The 19,949-nt window shown below is 40.6% G+C and overlaps 1 protein-coding gene across 14 annotated transcripts in view; it reads right to left on the reverse strand.

The window, feature by feature from the left end:
* SPTLC3 (serine palmitoyltransferase long chain base subunit 3) overlaps nucleotides 1-19,949 on the reverse strand; it is a 303,012-nt gene that overhangs the window by 4,695 nt on the left and 278,368 nt on the right. For all 14 annotated transcript variants that reach the window (XM_064446775.1, XM_064446764.1, XM_064446765.1 and 11 more), the window contains 3 exons: nucleotides 15,983-16,202; nucleotides 13,722-13,848; nucleotides 161-296 (listed from right to left, as the gene is read on the reverse strand). In XM_064446775.1, the coding sequence (XP_064302845.1) occupies nucleotides 161-296; nucleotides 13,722-13,848; nucleotides 15,983-16,202 (483 nt within the window). The remainder of the gene's footprint in view (nucleotides 1-160; nucleotides 297-13,721; nucleotides 13,849-15,982; nucleotides 16,203-19,949) is intronic.

Raw genomic sequence — 19,949 nt, forward strand, 5'->3', positions numbered from 1 at the left:
GGCCAAATTTAAAATAGAACATAACTAAATGATGAATTCACCTAACAGTGTATGTTTCTCTTGTGAAGCGTCTACCACACATAACTACATTTTTCACAGTTAATACCTATGAACCTGAATTGTGTTTGTTTTGCCAACAGTTTTCATTTTCAGTACTTACCCTATCTTACCAGGCATATAAAGGAGTAAGGGGACAACAGGAGAATCATCATTGCCATAAATGATGAAGCCCATTTCATGCAGTCTTCTTCTGAAGTATCTTGTGTTTTTCCCCAGCTGGCACACTCTTTGGAGCCCTGAAACGAGTCAGTCAGGAGAACAGTCAGTGCAAAGATCGTAACCGGAGCCTAGTAACAGGCAAGAAACAGTGCTGTGGGTAACAGTTCAAAAATGTTTGGCTGAAATGTATATGTTGCTATTTGATTCGGAAGAAAAACTTGGAATGAGCTATATTGCTGTACTTGTGAGATGCCTTCCCACTGGCAGAACCAGTATGTCTTTTTGGGATAGATAGGTGAACAATTCCCTTTACTGTATTGCATTGAATAAAGCCTACTGAATGACATGCACCTATCGAGAAGTAGTTATGTGTCTCTCTGGGTAGAGGACGTGTAAATGGAGTATTTTCTTTCACAGCATAATTCACTATAAAAGGAACCAACCAATGTCTACAGATGTTGATACAGATGTCCGTATATGCATATCTTTTCTCATTAACAAAGTTCCACAAGGTCCTCTTATATCTGAGCTAGTTCTGTGCATGCATGCTTGGTTGGTGGCTTTTTTTTTTCTTTTACTATTCTGCAACTGTAATAAAGCTTAAAGTAGAAAATACTGCAGTTTGGGTCAGCTCAAACCGCTGCTTTTGTAGCAATATTTTAGACAGAGGAAGAACAAGTGATAAACTTTGTTATTACACAGATGATCTGCAGTTTGTTACCAACATTCAGCACAACTCCAGTTAGTCTAATATACATCTACATATGTAATCCTTTGCTGAATGCTGCTCAGTTTCCCTGTCCTCTTATCTTGCTATCATTACTTCAATACCGTATCTGACAACAGACTTTAGTCATTCGAGAATTTCAGACACAAGTTTTATTCTCTGCATTGTCCTCAGTCACAAATCCACTGATGTGTCACCCCAGCAAAGCTGACAGGAGAGTTGAAAACAATTATTTTTAATAAAGGAAGAAAACAAAAAACAGCAGAGAAAAAAATGTGCTTGAAAAGCCATCTCAGCCTTTTCTTTTTCAGTGTCACTAAGGAGGTGGTTTCTGACAAGCGCAGTTGCTTCCCTGCCCATTGCATACAAAAGAGAAGAGCCACACTCAGCATTACTGTAAGTAGGAGATATCACATGTCCTTTCCCCACCCCACCTGCATTATATTTCATCAGCAAAATGATATATGCGCTGCCCTTCCAATGCTGTAAGGTGCTGATGGGGATGGTGCCACCTACCCCGTACCCACATGCTGCTCTTTCCCACCAACTCCCCAGTACCAGCCCTAGGTTCACACAGCCACAAAATGAGTCAAGCCATCACCAGGCAGAAAACTGCCAAACCAATGTCAAACAGAGATTCTCTAAACCTAATCACTGTGCAACTGTTTGTGCCTGCCCAGCAGAGGTGGTGGGAATCAAAGAATCATAGAATTGTTTAGGTTGGAAAAGACCTTTAAGAGCATCAAGTCCAACTGTTAATGTAGCTCTGCCAAGTCCACCACTAAACTATGTCCCTAAGCACCACATCTACATGTCTTTTAAATACCTCCAGGGATGGTGACTCAACCACTTCCCTGGGCAGCCTGTTCCAGTGCTTGAAAACCCTTTCAGTGAAGAAATTTTTCCTAATGTCCAACCTAAACTTCCCCTGGCGCAGCTTGAGGCCATTTTCTCTCATCCTATCGCTTGTTACTTGGGAGAAGAGACCAACGCACGCCTCACTACGACCTCCTTTCAGGTAGTTGTAGAGCGTGATAAGGTCTCCCCTCAGCCTCCTCTTCTCCAGACTAAACAACCCGAGTTCTCTCAGCTGCTCCTCATAAGACTTGTTCTCTAGCCCTTTACCACATTCGTTGCCCTTCTCTGCACATGCTCCAGCAACTCTTTCTTGTCTTGTAGTGAGGGGCCCAAAACTGAACACAGTATTCGAGGAGTAGCCTCACCACTGCTGAGTACAGGGGCACCATCACTTCCCTGATTCTGCTCACCACACTATTCCTGATACAAGCCAGGATGCTTTCTTGGCCACCTGGGCACACTGCTGGCTCATATTCAGCTGCTGTCAACCAACACCCCCAGGTCCTTTTCCACCAGGCAGCCTTCCAGCCCCTCCTCCCAAGCCTGTAGTGTTGCATGGGGTTGTTGTGACCAAAGTGCAGGACCCAGCACTTAGCCTTGTTGAATCTCATACAATTGACCTCAGCCCATCGATCCAGCCTGTCCAGGTCCCTCTGCAGAGCCTTCCTGCCCTCGAGCAGATCGACATGCCCACCCGACTTGGCGTCATCTGCAAACTTACTGAGGGTGCACTGGATCCCCTCATCCAGATCATTCATAAAGATACTAAACAAGACTGGCCCCAAAACAGAGTCCTGGGGAACACTACTTGTGACCTACTACCAACTGGATTTAACTCCATTCACCACAACTTTTTGGGCCTGGCCATCCAGCCATTTTTTTATCCAGCAAAGAGTACACGTGAAGGCACATGTGGCAAGACTGGGATTTAGCAGGACACACCTTAACTACACGCTTAACTTTCATTTTCCTGTTGTTCATATGCCCATACTTCCAATATTGCTTACATTATGTCAGCAGACATGAACATTGAAACCTCCATTACAACTCATTTCCTCTTTCTCTCTTTGCTAGAGACCAGTTAGGAATTCGTAGCTGCTACATACCATACCACCTTTGGCATGTTTGTCCTCAGACCATTTTCTGCCCCACTGCCTGCTGTGGCTTTTCTCCCTATTCCCTCTTGGCTAAGGTGGGGATCACGTCACCTACGTAAACCTCTTTTCCATTAATAATTTCTGAGTGCCTGTAGGTTTGAACAAGATCTAGTGCTTCCTCTGTTCTGTATCTTCCTGCATCAAGGCTCTGTCCATGTTCTGGCTGGGAAATTTATATGGAAACTGGGACTTGCTTCACAGTGATCAGTGTTTCGCTGAACAAATTAAAAGATCTCATAAAACCAGTGCATTTGTAACTTTATGCACAAAACTGCCCACACAGACAACCTGTTAGTTACAGTTTCAGTAATTCAGCTTAAAGCATTCAGTGGAAGAGATCTGCTGGGTTAGAAAAGGCCACAAATAGTTTAACCATCTCTCTAATGCTGCTAAAACAAAAACAGCTGTGCCAGAGCAAGGAAAACAAATGAAACACAAAAGCATCCTACTACAAAGCTTTTCAGTCACTAATAAAAACAATAGTCTGTGGTATTTCCAAAAATATTTTTGGTGTAGTAGATCTCAAAGAACCAGGAGGAAATATTGAGGAGGAGAAACGGGGGCAGGGGAGATGTCAAGGAAAGGGAGTTAGAGAAGAACTGAAGAATAATGTGTCTGAAGTCTAAAGAGAGACTTTTCCCCTTGTTAGAATTTGTAAAGTTGTTATTAGCACCTCCTGAGTGCCCAAATTACGAGGAGGGTTGGTGAGTAACCTGAACTGGGGGCTCAAAACCACTGCTGCTTCTTGCTGTCTAAGCAGCCCCTGAGCTAGTTTCCAAACTCTCAGTCTACAGCATTTGAAACTACTATATTTTCAATTAGGGAAATTTTCATAAATGCAGATGTTCTTGGCGACTGCAGTTTAAGGCTTGCTGCCTTCTCCTTTCTATTCAGCTTTTTACCACAAAGCTGAAAACAAAGTGTCAGCCGTGCAACATTCCAGGCCATTCACTATTTATCAAATCATATGCACATGGCTCAGAGTTGATCAGTTTGTCTCTAACCTGTTTCAGGTACCAGAAATTCAGACTTCAAAGCAAGAGTGGGAATCCAGCAAAGTAAACATTAGAGCTGAAAGAGGAGTTTTGGGTAACACCCCCAAAAGTCAAACACCTCTTTTCCAATCTTCCCTTGCTCCTATATCCCCAACCAGTTTGTCATGGGATGGATCCCCTTTCGAGAGTCCCTATGGAACTTGTTTCAAGCTAGCCAGTGCTGATGCAAAAGAGCCACTTTAATGTTTTAGCAACATGCCAGAATAGTAATTTCATTTGCAAGGACGCATTAAAGAGGCAAATAAAAGATCAGAGTGCTCATACATATCTGGAGGGAAAAAAAGCACATTAGGAGACAATTGCTACGCACACTGTATTTGTGGGTGGGTGGCTGGAACCTATTTCTTTACCAAGTGTCAACACTTTCCTTTCTCATGTTAAGTTTTGTGGTCAAAGACCACATACACACATCATACACACAGCCATCTTATATGCTGTCCTGATAAGACCAATAAAAACCTTGACTTTTGTAACTGTATTTCAATTCTCTTTTTCATTCCTTTAGGGCACCCTCCAATGTCAGACAAGGAGGCAGATCTGAGCAAAATGTTTATTTTGGTCTCACTGGCCCAATTTTTCCCCCACACTGCAGATTAAATCAGTGCAAGAGTAATGAATTCTGTTTAGAATCAGATCTTAGTCCAAATTCACTGTGGTATGTTTAACCAAAGACACCACATTTAAAACTATTTTCTTTGCTTCTTGAGGCTGTAATCTTGCACTCTTTATTACTTATTGAGTGAAAATCTGCAGAGTCAGATCCTTGAGCTAAAATGATATAGCTGCACCTGAGTGTAAGAATTTCCCTGTACACCACTAATTAAAGGATCAGATCCTCAGACAGTAAATATATTTGTTCAAAAATTCTTAGTTTGCAAAATTCTTGTGGATTTACAGTCTATGCAGATAGCTTATAGCACAGCATGCAGGATATCCAGATAGTTATATTCCATAAAACATGTGAACCACAACACAGCATATGCTTGGTGAACACAGCCTGGACAGGGAAAACTGACCCTCAGCTAACTAAAATTAAGCCCATTAATGCTCCAGACTAGAAGGGACAGAAAGAGATAAAACTGAACAATAAAGGATTCTTATATTTCACAAGTTATCTTCATGCTGCTTGGAACGTATAGTGATACATAGCCAGCTTACCAGGATTTTGTTGAAATATAGGATTAATTACCTGGATGGTAGAACAAAAACAGATTTACTGCATCTGCAATCCACCGGCTGCTGGTGAATTTAGAGTTTGCATTTGCTGCACCTCTTTATAGATATTTGGTTTGCTGGAAAGTGCTAAGATGTTGGCAATTCTGGGACAAATGCTGATTGTATTTTTATTTGACATGCATTATTGCATATTGCCAGTTTTAGCTCATTAATTTCTGCAGGCTTTTAGAAGGCTTTATAGCTCAGAATTAATATGGTTTAGTTTAAGGAAAAATACAAAGAGGAGGCAAGAGAGAGAAAAGATAAAAGATAGAGGCTTGCTCATAATGTCTTTGAAGCAACAAGGTTTTTAAGAGAGCCACTTGGAGTAGCAGACTTGGTAGATGCTTTGTCACACATCAGGCTATGGCTTTAAACCTACTCTCAGTCAGGAGCTGCTCTGGAGTTTGACAGCAGGAAGGCACCCTGACTATGCGTCTGAGGGCCTGATTGCAGGCGAGTGTTACCTTTGCTATTTATGCCCGCTGAGGACCTTATCCTGGCAGTGAAAGAGGTAGTTTCCTGCACAAACATTCTACCTTTGAACTCTTCCTGTAGGCTTCTACCCTTGGAAATTCTGACTCACTACATTGAAAAGAGGAATAAGCAACCTGTAACCTTTCACATCAAGATCTCAGATGTATTTTAATTGAAGGAGAGCTACTTTTCCTGAGCTATTTTTCCCGAACCCCTTCCAGGAAAGGTACTCTTTTTTTGGCATGCAGTGGACTCTAAGACATGAATCCACCTGCTTTAATCTTCTCCAGCTGTTGTTCCATAGGGTCTTTCTAGATAATTAGTTACATAATCAAACTTTTACATACTGGTGTCAGTATGTCTCTTCAATCTGTGCTCCTTGGATGGAGAACTCTACTAACAACTAGATAGTAAAAAGCAAACTTTCATAGGCTGAAAAAAATTTGGAAAACAATAGCTCTTCCCCACTAAACTGTTGCAGATGGACAGTTTTTCTTTTTTTGCCTCTGGTTCTGCTTTAAGAGTAACACACATGTACATCCATGTGTATTAAATCACAAATAGAATGCTATAAAACTAGGATGCCTAATGGAAATATGTTCTCAGATAAAAAAAGTCTTTATCAAAAAATAACTTTGCTATGAACTGGGGAGAAGTGAAGACATTTTCTTCTCCATTCTAATGCCAACTAGAAACCTAGTAATTTCAACCTAATTCAGCTGCTAAATAAGCCCTTAAGGACTTATTTACTCAGCCCAATTTTAACTGTGAACTGCTGCAAAACACTTTCCAGAGCAGATTAAGGGAAGAAAAAGTGGCAATTTCAGCTGAAGCAGAAAGGAGAGAAATTGTACAAATTCTGTAATTTTTACTTTATTTCTCAAATGAGTCAGCTATACTTACCCAACAACTTAGCTATATTCAGATATACAATGTAAGCATTCAGTTTCCCACACAAAAGTGGGGACTGAGCAGCCAGCCTTGGCTGAGTCTTATTTACTCCCAGCACAGGTGATTAATCACAAAGCACGTCAGTCCCCCTACTGAAAGCCAGCCAGTGCACAATGTGCTCCATCTGTATCACATTAGGTGTTTCTGAAATGCCAGTGATCTAAACGCCATTAGAAAAAGCACTTCTCTCCTTTGTGCTCCTCAGGCTGATAACAGTACTGAATTCCTTGGGCAGAGGCAAGCAGCATCTGGAAGAGAGAAGGGATCCTCATGCTCTATATCCCAGCAGCAAAGACACCCTTAAAGGGTGACTGTATCATGGAGCTGCGTGTTGCTGTCCCGGGGCAAAGTGTAGCTTGCTTTGCTGGGGGGCAGGCTATGAGTCACATCCAAGTCTGATCACATCCCTCCTCAGCCTGTAGTTAACACTTTTTTTGTGAATCCAGGGGACACCTGCCCATGGATAGGGTCTGCTAGAGGACTACAGCACTGGTTTAACTTTGAATATGGAAAAAGTGACTTCATATTAAGCAGAATTTGGTCAATCCTCAGAGCTCTTGCAAATCACTGCAAACACTGTTACTCCAAAGCCCAAGCTTGTTCAGATCAACTGATCCTCCATGGATATATATATTTGGCTTCCTTTAGGAGGTGGACTGTATGGCAGGTGGCTCTACTGGAACAGTGTGTCTCACTCATTTTGAGTAAAGATGGCAGAATTTAGCTCTATTTCATCATCCACTGCTGGGAGAACATCCGTGATGTTCAGCTCAGACAAATAATAATCATGAAAGCATATTATCAACATTAGCATCTTCACCATCATACTGATTGGGAGCCCTAAGCATGGAGCCAATGCTGTGCAAACAGGGAATAAATTTTCTTCAGCACTTTAAATGTAAGCACACACTTATTTGGAATAGTAACTTACTTAATTTTAAGCCAGGGTTCAAGCATTCTGCTTGATGAGGACCCGAGACAAGCAATCATCTCAGAATGAAGCAGCAAAACGCGAATTTGAGAGGGAACAGTGAAAAGCCATACTTTAGTATGACTAATTCTGTAAACTGCTTTGAGCAGGTTCAAGGGGTCCGTCGCTAAGTAGCTTGCAATATTAAAGCTTAGAGCTATAGTTTCACGATCAGTTCAGTCTGGTACAGATTTATTTTGCTGTGAAAGGGGATTGTTCCTCTCTGCTCCAGCTGCTTGAGTCCTGGCACTGGGATTCATGTGGCCTCATGGCAGATAGGCTCATGGAACCAGTTTGGCTGTAGACTAACCATTTGTGGGATGGTTGGTTATTTCTCAGCTAGATCAGTTCTCTGTTCAGTTCATTGCATGGCTGCATGAACACAAACGCTGGCATGAGGAAAAGGGGCACGAATAAGGGGATAGGCAGGGGGTGAAAAGCTGCCCTTCTTGGCACCAACACTGGTTTATGCCAGGTTGTAGTGATGTGAAACCAAAGTTTGTGGATTTACAGAGGGCCCTGACAGGCAAAGCTAATGTTTTCAAAAGATTACTGAGCACAGATAGCAGTGGAAAATGTTGGAGACTGAGCAGTTTAAGAAGTTGGTCCTCCAGTTATACAAAAATCTAAGGCAGATGGAAATGTTTTAAAAAGGAACCTTTTAAAAACAGATCTTTTTAATGCCAAGCCAAAACACAAAGCAGCCTTCTGCAGCTTCTCATAATCTGAATGAGTTCAAATGCAAGAACATAAAGTCTGCTAAAAAACAAAAATGAAAACTAGTAGTTGCAAAAAGATAAACCTAGCAGCACAAAAGGGAAAGTAAATGAACATTTTAGAGAAACGCTTTCTATCTAAACAACCTCAGGAATTATCTTTTAACATAACAAGGAGAGTAGATTCCTGAGGATAGGGTTTTAAATTTTTCAGCATCCCATAAAAACATATGAAAAATGCCTGTTCCTGCTGGTGAATTATTGTTTGCCATGCATTAAACAGAAAAATGATGCCTTTACAAATGCTGTGATTTACTTTTTCACCACTATAATTTATTGTTAGTCATCAAGACAATTGCTTTAGATTTTCTAGCAGTCTTCAACTTTGCCTGCCTTATAGTTCTATTCTTTACCTATCAAATTTAAGTGTAAAAACATGCTTTTGGTCTTCTCAGGCAGAAAGGGAAAAAAAGTCCGAGGTCACAGCTGGAGGGGCTGTGTTGCATGCAAGTAAGTGTACTTGAAAATTTGTGCAGAATCCAAACACACTGAGTCAACTACAGTCTCATCATGGGGATAAAACCACTAAGGCAGCTGCTGAGTTTCCTGAGGTATCTCCAGTGGTGTAATGAGAAGCCACAAGGAGAACATATAAAGAATATCCATATTATGAATTATAAAGAGTAAATGCCATGGGAAATTCTGCTTCCCATATCTCCTAACAAATGAGGAGAGACACATTTGAGATGAAAAAGCCACAAATGCTTAGGAGGGATAAAACTATTTTTTTTATAGACTATAGGAACTGAACTGTGGAACTTGCTGCCTTATGACATTACTAAAGGAAATACAGCTGCTAGATGCTCATATGCTTTTGAACAACTCTATTATGAGAATTATGTTACCAAGAATGAATGCGTCTTGTAGAACAAGTTGTCAATTTTCAGAGTCCTGTAAAACATGGCATTGGAAAATTCCAGGGCTTGTACTCTACTAAAAATATGATTTCACATGAAAATGGAAATACATTTGCAATTTTTGTTGTCATTCTCTGACTCTTCTGATAAAAGTCACTCAAGAAACAAAGGACTTATGCATAGCGACCTCAACCTACCCATCTCTCCCAGGCAGGAACACTATGCATATCAGTTTTGAGGGAATTGCTATCTTCTCTTAAATCAGCATTGCTTGTGTTTTGTTTTCTCAAGTCACAGGAGAAAATGTGGCAAAGCAAGGAAACTGTAATAGCTGGCTGTGGGCTCTGCAGTATCCTTCTAGTCACATAATCATGACATTAATGTCTCACAACTACAACAAATATTGATATGGGACGTACCCAAATATTTATAGATGGTTTCTGTGGGAGATACCATGTCTTCTCTGTATCTTTTTACTTATGTCAGTGCAAGGCTTTTAAAATGAGAACTTCCCAATCCAAATTGGAGTCTTCTGCTGCAAAGAAAATTAAGCACACATCTTGCTAACACACTTCCACAGCAGTTTGTTGACCAGAGAAGAACAAGGAGTGTCTGAGGTACCAGCACGGTTTTGGAGGGTTGTGTGTTTGCTATAGTTTCTTGCAGATACATTTGTCCCTCTTCCTCTCCTTCCCCACACTAGGCGCTTTTTGTTTACAATCTCTCCTCCTATCTTCTCAGCATTTCATTTCAGTCCTAGTCTCCATCCTTTTCACCCACTTGCTAGCTATTCACTGTTGTGTCTCCTTTGTTTGTCAGAGTCTCTTCTCTCGTTAACCTTTCTGTCTCACCTCCCTGAGTACCTGACAGTGCAGGAGGGACATAGGTGCTGAGGGCCCCAGTCCTCTGCCCAGTCTTCAAGTGGGGGATGCTCTGGTCATGCCCCCCCCCCCCAAGCTGGAAGATGCTCCTTTGCTCAGTGGATCTTGAGATTTGTCAATGTTCATTTCAAGTAGAGATTTTTTTAGAGACTTGTAACATCAAAACACTCAGATGGTATTTCACAGACATGGCAAAAATTATAAACTTGGCTATCACAATCCAACTCTTCATCCCAAAGCCTGGAGAAACTGAAGATCTTCAGGGGAAAAAGGATTTTCTAAAAAATCCCTCCCCCTCTTTTTTTCTAGATTATCAAACCCCTATATGTATATCTAGCCTTCTTCTGAGGAAGGACTGAACCCTTTTTGTTGCTATGAAAAAATTGTAGCCTGAAACAGACACCTGTTGTAGATAATTTCCAGCTAAACAGTTTAGGTTTCGTAGAATTATTTTTAAAGTGCTAACCTGTTCTTTCCTTGTAATTAAGCTGTACCCCCTGTGTCCAAACACATCTATTCACATCCTGCAGTCACACATACAGTAGACTGAACCTGTCTTGGAAATGCATACCCTGGTTCTTTTCCAAACGACCATATTCTTACTAATTGAAAACAAAGGAAGAATATGGGAGATGAAAATTTGGATACACACTAGGTTAAACACAAGCAGTACTGCTGCATTTCTGGCCTCTGGGGTTACTTACTATATAATTTCACCTACGTTACTCTTTTCTAGATGAGGTGCTTAACAAATTAGTGGCAAATAACTAGCAAGAAATTGAAGGGAACATAAAAGCATGATATCTGGGAAAATATAAAAGACGACTGTGTGAAGTGCTAAAAAATACAGAATAAAGAGTTTTCAGGGCAGCAGTTTAAGTCACCAAATCAGTCTTCCTTCTCTTAGTTTTCTAGTAATCTACCGAGGAGTCAGTCATGAAGTTCGGATGTAAGAACAAACTGGGTTAACACATTTGTGATCCTATTATTTCATACTCTTTTTATGCAGAACCCTCTACTTAACATGGAACTTTTTAGCAAACTCTAATTTCATTCTTTTCCAAAACATTCCCAGTATTTTTTGCAAGGCTCCCTCCCCTACAGAAATGCCCTCCAGAGGCAAAGCCATCAGTGGACATGTGCTTATAAAGGATTCCCCCAAATCATCCTGCAGGAAGAGAATGTCATTTGAAAGAAAATGCAAAATAACCTCCTTTTATCGATTCAACAGGCTTCCAGAGAACAAAGGTTCCATACCACCCTGTGGCAATCCTGGTTCACTTGAAACTTCTCTGCCAGGTGTCTCTGCTACACAGCTCATGAACTCACAAGGACCGCTCACATGCAGGATTCACCATTTTCTATGACAGCAGACCAAAAAAACTCAGCCAAAGCCCCTGTTGTCCTTGGAAACAAAAATATCTAAGAGACAGTGCTTTCTCCCTTCTGTTCTCCCCTCCCAAGCCACCACCTTCCTCTCTCAGCATTGTAGTGTGGTCCAGCATAACATTTTTTCCTGTGTTTAGGGCTGGGTTGTTGGAGGTTTTTTTTGGGTTTTTTTTTTTTTTTTTTTTTTTAAAGTCACAAGACAGCGTAATGAAGGCAGGCCCACATGAAAGAAAACCCAATAGAATAAAATAATGAGTCTGGCTCAGAACGACAAGAAATATTTTTACACATCATAGCCAGTTTGCTAGCCTTTGTGCAATACTCTAAGCTGTGATATATGATGTATTCATTTGTTTTGCTATTCATTTGCATTTCATATTACAAGACAAATTTAAAAAAACTGACAGAACACTAATTTATTTCATAAAGGATGTGCAGAAGACTTAATAAGACATTGTGTCACTAAACAACACTGCTTCTGGAAGAAAAAATGCTGCAAACTCTTAGCCCTAAGACAGTCAGACATGCACATCTTAAAAGACTCTGTCTTGAACCAAGTTCTCCTATTAGCCTGCACTGAACTACACACAGAATCACGCTAGCTGAAGATCATTTTTAAGAGGCTTTGAAGGTTTGGAAATGCTCTGCATGTTTAATATTTTACACACGACATCTATGAGAGCCTTAAGTATGTTACGCTTGAGCAGGCTCAGAGTAAGACTGCCCTCTGACGGCATTTCCTAATAGCTAGCGCAGCGAGCAGCTCAGCAGGACAGGCTGCATGCACAATCGCCATGGTAGAAGAAATATGTCAGAGCTGGTCTCTTATATTGAACGGCATGTAGGCATCAGCATACGTAACCTTGCCCTTTCAAATTTCAAGTTGGAAACAGTTGTTACACTCTGACTTCTCTGCCAAAATGACAAAAGCATCATTTCTTCATGGTCTGCACTGGAGTTTTGCTGCACTTTTTTGTTATTATACTCAGCAGAATTTGGCACTGGGACTGGATTCTCCATCCCTCCTTTTGTTCACTGAGGTCTTGTAAATTCTGGTCTCATTGAAGGGCTATGATAAACATCTTAATAGACTCATGTCTACCACGGTTTGAAACCGCCCTCTAGGGCACTGCAACAGGATAGTGCAGAGCGGTGTCTTACCTGCTCTCGTATACACTTTTTCCATTCCATTCCCACCTTACCCTGGTCATATCTATCAGGAAGGACTAATATAGAATTACTCTGTTAGTCCTACAGAAGGTAAGAGAAAATAGCACAGCCCAGAGCTGCTGGACCGGTATAAATGAGATTGCAATTCAGAGCAGAATCTGTATCTTGAACTGCATGTTACACAATAACATGATTCTCAGGCATTCCTGACAAAAATTATACAAAGTCAAAGGCCACCAGCTTTTCTCTGAGTTGGTATTTAAGTCCTAGAACACTGAAGACTTAAGTCCTAGGCACTGCGTCTCAGTGTCAATCTGAAACAGTAGCAGATAGATATGTCACAGTTGTTTTGCTGCTTGCTGCATAGAAAGCATGTTACACAGAGGGTTGGACTGTAGCTGCACCTGCCACTTCAGGAAAGGAATATAAATAAACCTAATTTTTCATAAAGACACCAAGTAATCAATTCTTTTTGGGACAAAATGTTCTTGAAAACTAGCTTCAGGACACCATAATTAATGCCTGAGTGAGGCAGGAATTATTATTATCATCTTCTCACACTATTACTTAACATACAATATCCATTTTGAAATTCTGCTCCATGCTGGAGATGCTTGCCATTTTGAAGGTTCATGCTTACAGAGAGGCTAAACTGACATCATCTAGCCCATAAATGAAGGCACGTCCTTATAAACCCGTCCTTGAAAGTCAGACAATCTACTCAAAGGGCAATTAATGTACTTTTATTTATTGCTGCAAAGCAGAGTGGGCTGGCAATTACAGAGCCAGAATTCCAGAATATTTTCATCCCCACTGCATGTGGATGGGTGTGGAAAAAGAAATAGAGTTGACAGTACTTAGAAATATGATGATTTGGATATTAATTTTACAGTAAGAATTATTTCCTTTGTATTGCATTACCATACTACTTTGCTGCTGGGTGACTTTTTGCGTGCACCTGTACACAGTAGATGCTCTGGTAGTGATTGAAATAAGTGATGTTAAAGAAGGTGACTTACCTTGTGTTGTCCCATCTAGTCCCATGAGACATTTCATTGCCCTGATGATTTGCTCTGCTACAGGTGGACACATAGATGTGGCATACACGGCACTGTGAGAATGAGTTCGTAAAAAGTCCACAAGGTCCTTACATAAGCAAAACAAAGCATGAATGAGCTTTGAGCTGGCCAAACAGCAGACCTCCCTCTTAACTATCGCGGAGTGAGAATATGCAAAAGGAATAGGACTTTTCACCAGTTATTGGTTTGCTTTCTTGGCTGCTACTGTTAATACATGGCCTGAAGAAACATCAGGCAGGTGCAAATACTTTACCATATAAGTGGGGCAATTACAGCTGAAACAAAAGTCTGGAATAGAATGATGTCTACTTCTGTGAATAATGTTTACTTTACTTATCATTAAGAGGCCAAAATAATTTAAAGACCAATGAACAGCTGCACTTAAAATACTGCTCAGTTCCTCTCTGGGAATGAAGCAAAGCCTACATGACATCAGTGTAGTTCCTCTACCACAAGAGCTAACCCAGGAAAAGCAACCTTACTGGGGTCTGTCTTGGCTATTAGCATATTGATTTCCTTCAACTGAAACTTTCCATCAGTGTGGCAGGGACAGTCATATTAGAGTTGGTATAGTTGCTTTAACATTTCCTCATATAACTAAGAGCACAATTTGTACTGCTAGAAAAAGCATCGATGTACTATAGGCGTGTCTAAAGCACCAGTAACTCTCCTGAATACAGGGATACTCTCGGAATTCAGACCATCATTGCTATGACAGCTTATAGCTCCTAATGCAAAATAACAGACTAACAGTTACCACACTAAAAACTGATATGTTAGTAAGAAAGGGATGAGATGTGCTTGAAAACTGCCTTTGAGAAAAAAATATCACCAGAAACACCCCAAAGAGAGTAACAGAAACTATTACCAAAAAAGCTGCATGAGTATATGCAGTAACTCCAATGCCAAGGATAAAGATTTACCTAACCTTATATAGGTTATGCATTGCTATATTGGAACGGCAATCCTAAGGGTTTGCTCAAATAGCTGAGAAGGCTTCTGTGCTCTAGCTGGTGCAGAATAAACAGTACCACAGTGAGCTTTTGGCTGCAGAAATGAATGTAAATATTCTAAGTGTGCTGCATGAGCGTTTGCCACTAAGGCCCAGAAGCCTGAAGCAAAGCTTAGTGATACACATAGGCGTGAAAAACGTGACCCACTTTCATTTAAGAAAACTTCTGAAGATTAGATGATGAATTACTTTAGACTGCTTTTCAGAGGTCTAGGCTTCCTATAATTTCTAGCTACATTAGCCACATTGTCTTTGGTTAAGGGTTAAACCTTCAGATACAAATTCAGGAAGCAAAGGAAACAAAGAAAATTGATTCTTGATGTGTTATGATAGCATGTTTTAAGATCTCCAAGGGCAACCCCAAAAAAGACAATAAGAAATATACACTTTATACTGTCTTATAGCCCTTTTATTCTACTCAGGTGCTACTCTTATTAACATTATCCTGACAACAACCATATGAGCTGTCTAAACAGGCTTCCTACTCATTCAGCAGACTAAAGAAATACATTCAGCAGGGCATGAAAAGAGTAAATAATCAGCAACCACTTGATACCTCTGTCAAGCAACAAAACTGATGACATTTCACAATGGCGCTGATTATGCTTTCTGTTCTTCTACACCCCCAATTAAAGCAAGCTCAGCTCTACTTTTTGTTGACATCTGTTGTTGGCAAGAGGTTGTTTTGTAAAAGTATGCAGGGCAACTGAGGACATGAGTTTACTATTGCAAAAGGCCCTCAGTAGCCCTCTTTCTCCATCCTCCTAAAAAATGCAACTATGACAATCCACAGCTGTTTAGGAATTTTATATTATCAGTGGATGAAACTGTGGCTTTAATCTCGCAATGTTGCTCCACACACTGTTTACAAATGTGAAAAAAAGTAACAAGCAATCTGCATGCAAATTAATATAGTGAAGTATATTTAGCCAACCACAGTGTGTCTAAACATTTCCAAGACAAACAACAATCATCAAGGTGGCACAGAAATACCCAACTCAAGCAAATTACATAATATGAACATGGGGCAAAAATCAGAAAGTCTGACTGTTTGATGTATATTTGGGATCCAGACAAAAATTAGTGCTCCTACAAAGCAGTCTGTGTGAAAAGATAATGAAATATGTCATACATAGCAAGAAGGTACTTCCCCCCCCTTGCTATTAAAATGTTTGTGTTTTCTGTTTACCTTTTTGCCAGCTATGTATCCTCCAGCTGCGCCAAAGCTCTTTGTGAATGTTCCCATTAATACATCAACATCATCAGGACTCATACCAAAGTATTCCACAACTCCTCGGCCCGTTGCACCCACTGCACCAATGCTGTGAGCTTCGTCCAAGTAGAGGTAGGCTTTGTATTTCTTCTTCAAGGAGACTATCTCTGGCAGGCGCACGATGGACCCTTCCATGCTGCAGATGGAGAGAATCATGGATGAACAACAAATCCTGTACTCTCTTTCTCTTTAAGATACTGTCAGAAAATATAGGCATTAATTGCCTTACTCCATGAAAGATCATCTGGAACTTCAATTTGTATTTACAGTTTCTGCATTTACAGAAAAATTGTAAATACAGTTTCTGTATTTACAGAAAAATTGCAGCCCTTTCCCATCTGCGGGTGAGTATAAAACATTCAAACGGTTTTAGAATCCAAATGATCAAAACCAGTCAAAAGTCTTTGAACATTTGCAAATTTTCAACATGCCAGAAAAGAGAAGGAAAGGAAAGGTATAAAGCAAGGGGGAGATACTCATCCAAAGCAGCACATTACAATTCACTATGAAACAACTATTGTACTGAATTATAAGGAACTGCTGTAATTCAGTCCGGTCCTTGCTTATTTCATCAACAGCTACTGTGGCAATACTTGGGGGTAACAGCTCTAGAGCAAATTACCCTGGTGTGAAGTAATTGGGTCTAACACACATAGGAGATGGACCACCTGAAATGCCATAACTGAGAGGAGCCCCACTCTTCAGAGTGGCCAGAATTGGGGATTAGAAAAGGGAGCTTGAATCCTCTCTTGCCAATTTTTTCTCCCAATACGTACTTTTTTGGAAATGCAGCCTGCAGCCCAGTGCTCAAAAGGAAGAAAGTTTCCATCCTTTTTCTTTTTACTTTCTTACAGCCATGCAGGAAAAGGAAACATTCTGAACTTGCACTAATGGTGTATTGAAATTTGTAGAAATAAGAAGAGATGTTTATTCTTTTGTGTCGTTGGGAATCACATCAGTAAGTTAGAAAGCACAGAGGAGCTGTACAGCAAAATGAAAGCCCAGGAAGACAAATAAGAAATGCACTCTAATCCCGTAAAGATGAAGTCTCAATAGTATTGCTGTGAAGATTATTGTATCTTGAAAACCTTTGTGAGATGATTACAGCTATACTTGGATATGCTTTTATGCACTCAGTGTTCATTTCATAATGAGTTAAACATGTTCTCTTACACTAGCTCTAGTAAGCAGGTCTTTAAATGCTAAATACTTCCTATCAAAAACAAAGCGAATGCGCTGTGTGCCAGGAAAAGCAGTACTCTGTGGCTAAGGCCCAGGGCTAAGGTGTATCCAATTGCAAATGCTACAAGAGTTTCAGGTAAGCAGGAACGTTAGGTTTGTTCCTAAATAGCACGTACAAAAGAGCAGTGCAATCAACACAACTTGGCAATTTTTAAATTCTGGACCAGTGGCTTTCACAGATTGTTTTATTGCCACTCTAGCTGCGCTATGCAGCTGGAAGGTTGGTACCACAAAAGGGGCAAGATGTGCTTTTAGCACTTAGGCAATGTTCCAGTTTTAGTCCTTCATCCTTTGTTCTCCTGAATAGGCTTGGAAACAGCTTGGTCTCCAGTTTTGAAGGAGACCTACCCATAGGCAAGTCTCCATTAGTTTGAAAAAACAGCACGGGGGAGTAGCCATGGACAAGGGTTGTCTGTGCCAGTTTCAGAGAGCCTGGAGGCATATTTTTGGTTGTCAGGTGACTGCTGGCAAACCTTCCCTTCTGTCTTGCCCAGCAATAGAAGAGGCAGCTGTGGGGCTCTCGCAGCAAAGGAGGGTGGGCTTATACCGCAAGCTACTGAAGGCTGGGCTTTCTCACTTTTCCCAGATGGCACTTGGAGGAGCTGGAGGAGAAATAAGTTGATCCACCACAGCTATTTTCCTAATGAATTCAAGGGCAGAGCCCACAGTCCTCACATAGCCCAGAGTCAATGCATTAGTTAAAAATTTACATGGACATCATTAGGCTTAGTGGCTCGTAGAGATTCAGATGGGAGAGACTGCATTTAACTTCAAAAAGACAAGAGTAAAAATGGTAAATTAAAAATACAGAGCTGGATTTGCTGCATATTTGTGGAATGGAAGCAAAGTTGTTTCTGAATCCCAGAATACGTACAGCTGGTACATAGCTGTTGCAAGATTTAACTATAAGAGGATTTAATGAAAACTTTTCTTACTAGTATGAGTAGATTTCTCTTTGAAGTTTAAGCTGTTTAGCAACACAAAGCACTTCAGTTTCAGTGTTGATTTACTGCTCTTGAAAGATGCTGGCTGACATAGATGTTACAAGAGTTGACAGAAATCCCAACATGGCCTTGAAGTGTCCTTTGAGTAGCTAAAGTGCTGCTGGTTTTGTGTATGTTTCTTGTGCTGCCACTCAAACAGGCCTCAGCCCTCCTGATGGCAGAGATGACAGCTGTTTTGCTGCCTGCTCTGTTCTTGGTCTCTCTTTTGACCCTGGGAGATGGTTTGTGATATGAACACTGCTCTGTTTAGAATTGCTCCAAGATAAAGCTCACTTCACATAATCTCTTGGGTAGCCCAAATGGAAAATTTACTGAATCCTTCAGTAAATATCAGTGTCGACTGATTTTAAACCAGAGAGCCAGAAGTGAACTGTAATCATTCTGTCTCAGTTTGGTTGTGTCACTGTTACAAAGCCGTTGATCTGTTTCCAGATCTGCTCAAGCACATAGGGCACACTGAAAAAACTGGATGCAGACAAACGTAAGATGGTCTGTCCAGGCCAGACATTCTCATTACGTGACATTACATCCTGCCTTGTAGCAAAAATTATTAGCTTAGTGGCAGGGATGTAAAGCTTCTAGACTGTAGCTGACTCTCATCTCCCCCTTGCCTGGCAGGCAGGCACAAAATCTTGCTTCAGGACATGCTCAGTTTGAATCTACTTCCAGATGTGAGGAGATAATCCAAAATTTTTGAATCACTGAATTTTGAAGCTTGATTCAATTCCTACCAAATCACTGAGATTCTTCCTGATGCAGCTGATGAATTGTGGAGCCAGGCTCCTTGAGAGCCAGGAGGTGTGCACTTGTGCTCGTCACTTTGCTTGGAACACAGGCTCGCTCTTGACAGGATACTGATGGTTTTTGTCCAGTTTATTTTAAAACTTCTCAGAAAAAGTCTTCTACATCCTACTAAGGTACCATGGTACCACAGTTTCAAATTTTTTTTTTTCTGTCAGGAAAATTATTTTACCGATATTCAACCTATTGCATCACTCAGCATCCCTAAACACGCCCTATAGTACCACTATACTTTCAACATTTGAAAACTTTATCTGTTCCCCTTTCAGGCTAGTTTGTAATTGGGAAAATCCCTCCTTTCCTGACCTGTTACTCCCAAGACATATGCATTCCATTTTAGTGTTTACTTGGGTATTTTTTTCTTACATAAACATTGCACATTCATACAGCAATCTCTATTTTGTAGTTTAGAGCAATAGTTTTAAGGAAACCTTCTAACCCTGGCCTCAAATGCAACCCCATACACTGCAACAAAAGAAATGTTAGCCTTTAATGCTGGTCCCTGGCCAAAGACATTAAATGTTACCCCATTCTTTTCCAGAAGTCCAGTCAGTTAATCCCAGGAAATAAAAAAATAACTCTGATAAATTTCCTATGGTATTGGCATTGAATCCCAAGGAACTTTTAATGCACATGAGAAGGCACTGGACAATATCTAACCGATCAGAGAGCTATTTTCTGAGCTAGAAGGGAAAATACCCAAATTAAATTAAAAGCAGGGGAAAAAAACAAATGAAAAACAATCTCTTTTGATCAATTTCTGGTTCCCCATAACTCCTGCCCTGGGCCTTGGCCTATCTGACTCCTAGGTAAATATGCGTGCAAGAGACCAGAAG

This window comes from Phalacrocorax carbo, chromosome 3, assembly GCF_963921805.1.
Source record: "Phalacrocorax carbo chromosome 3, bPhaCar2.1, whole genome shotgun sequence".
Taxonomy (NCBI): domain Eukaryota; kingdom Metazoa; phylum Chordata; class Aves; order Suliformes; family Phalacrocoracidae; genus Phalacrocorax; species Phalacrocorax carbo.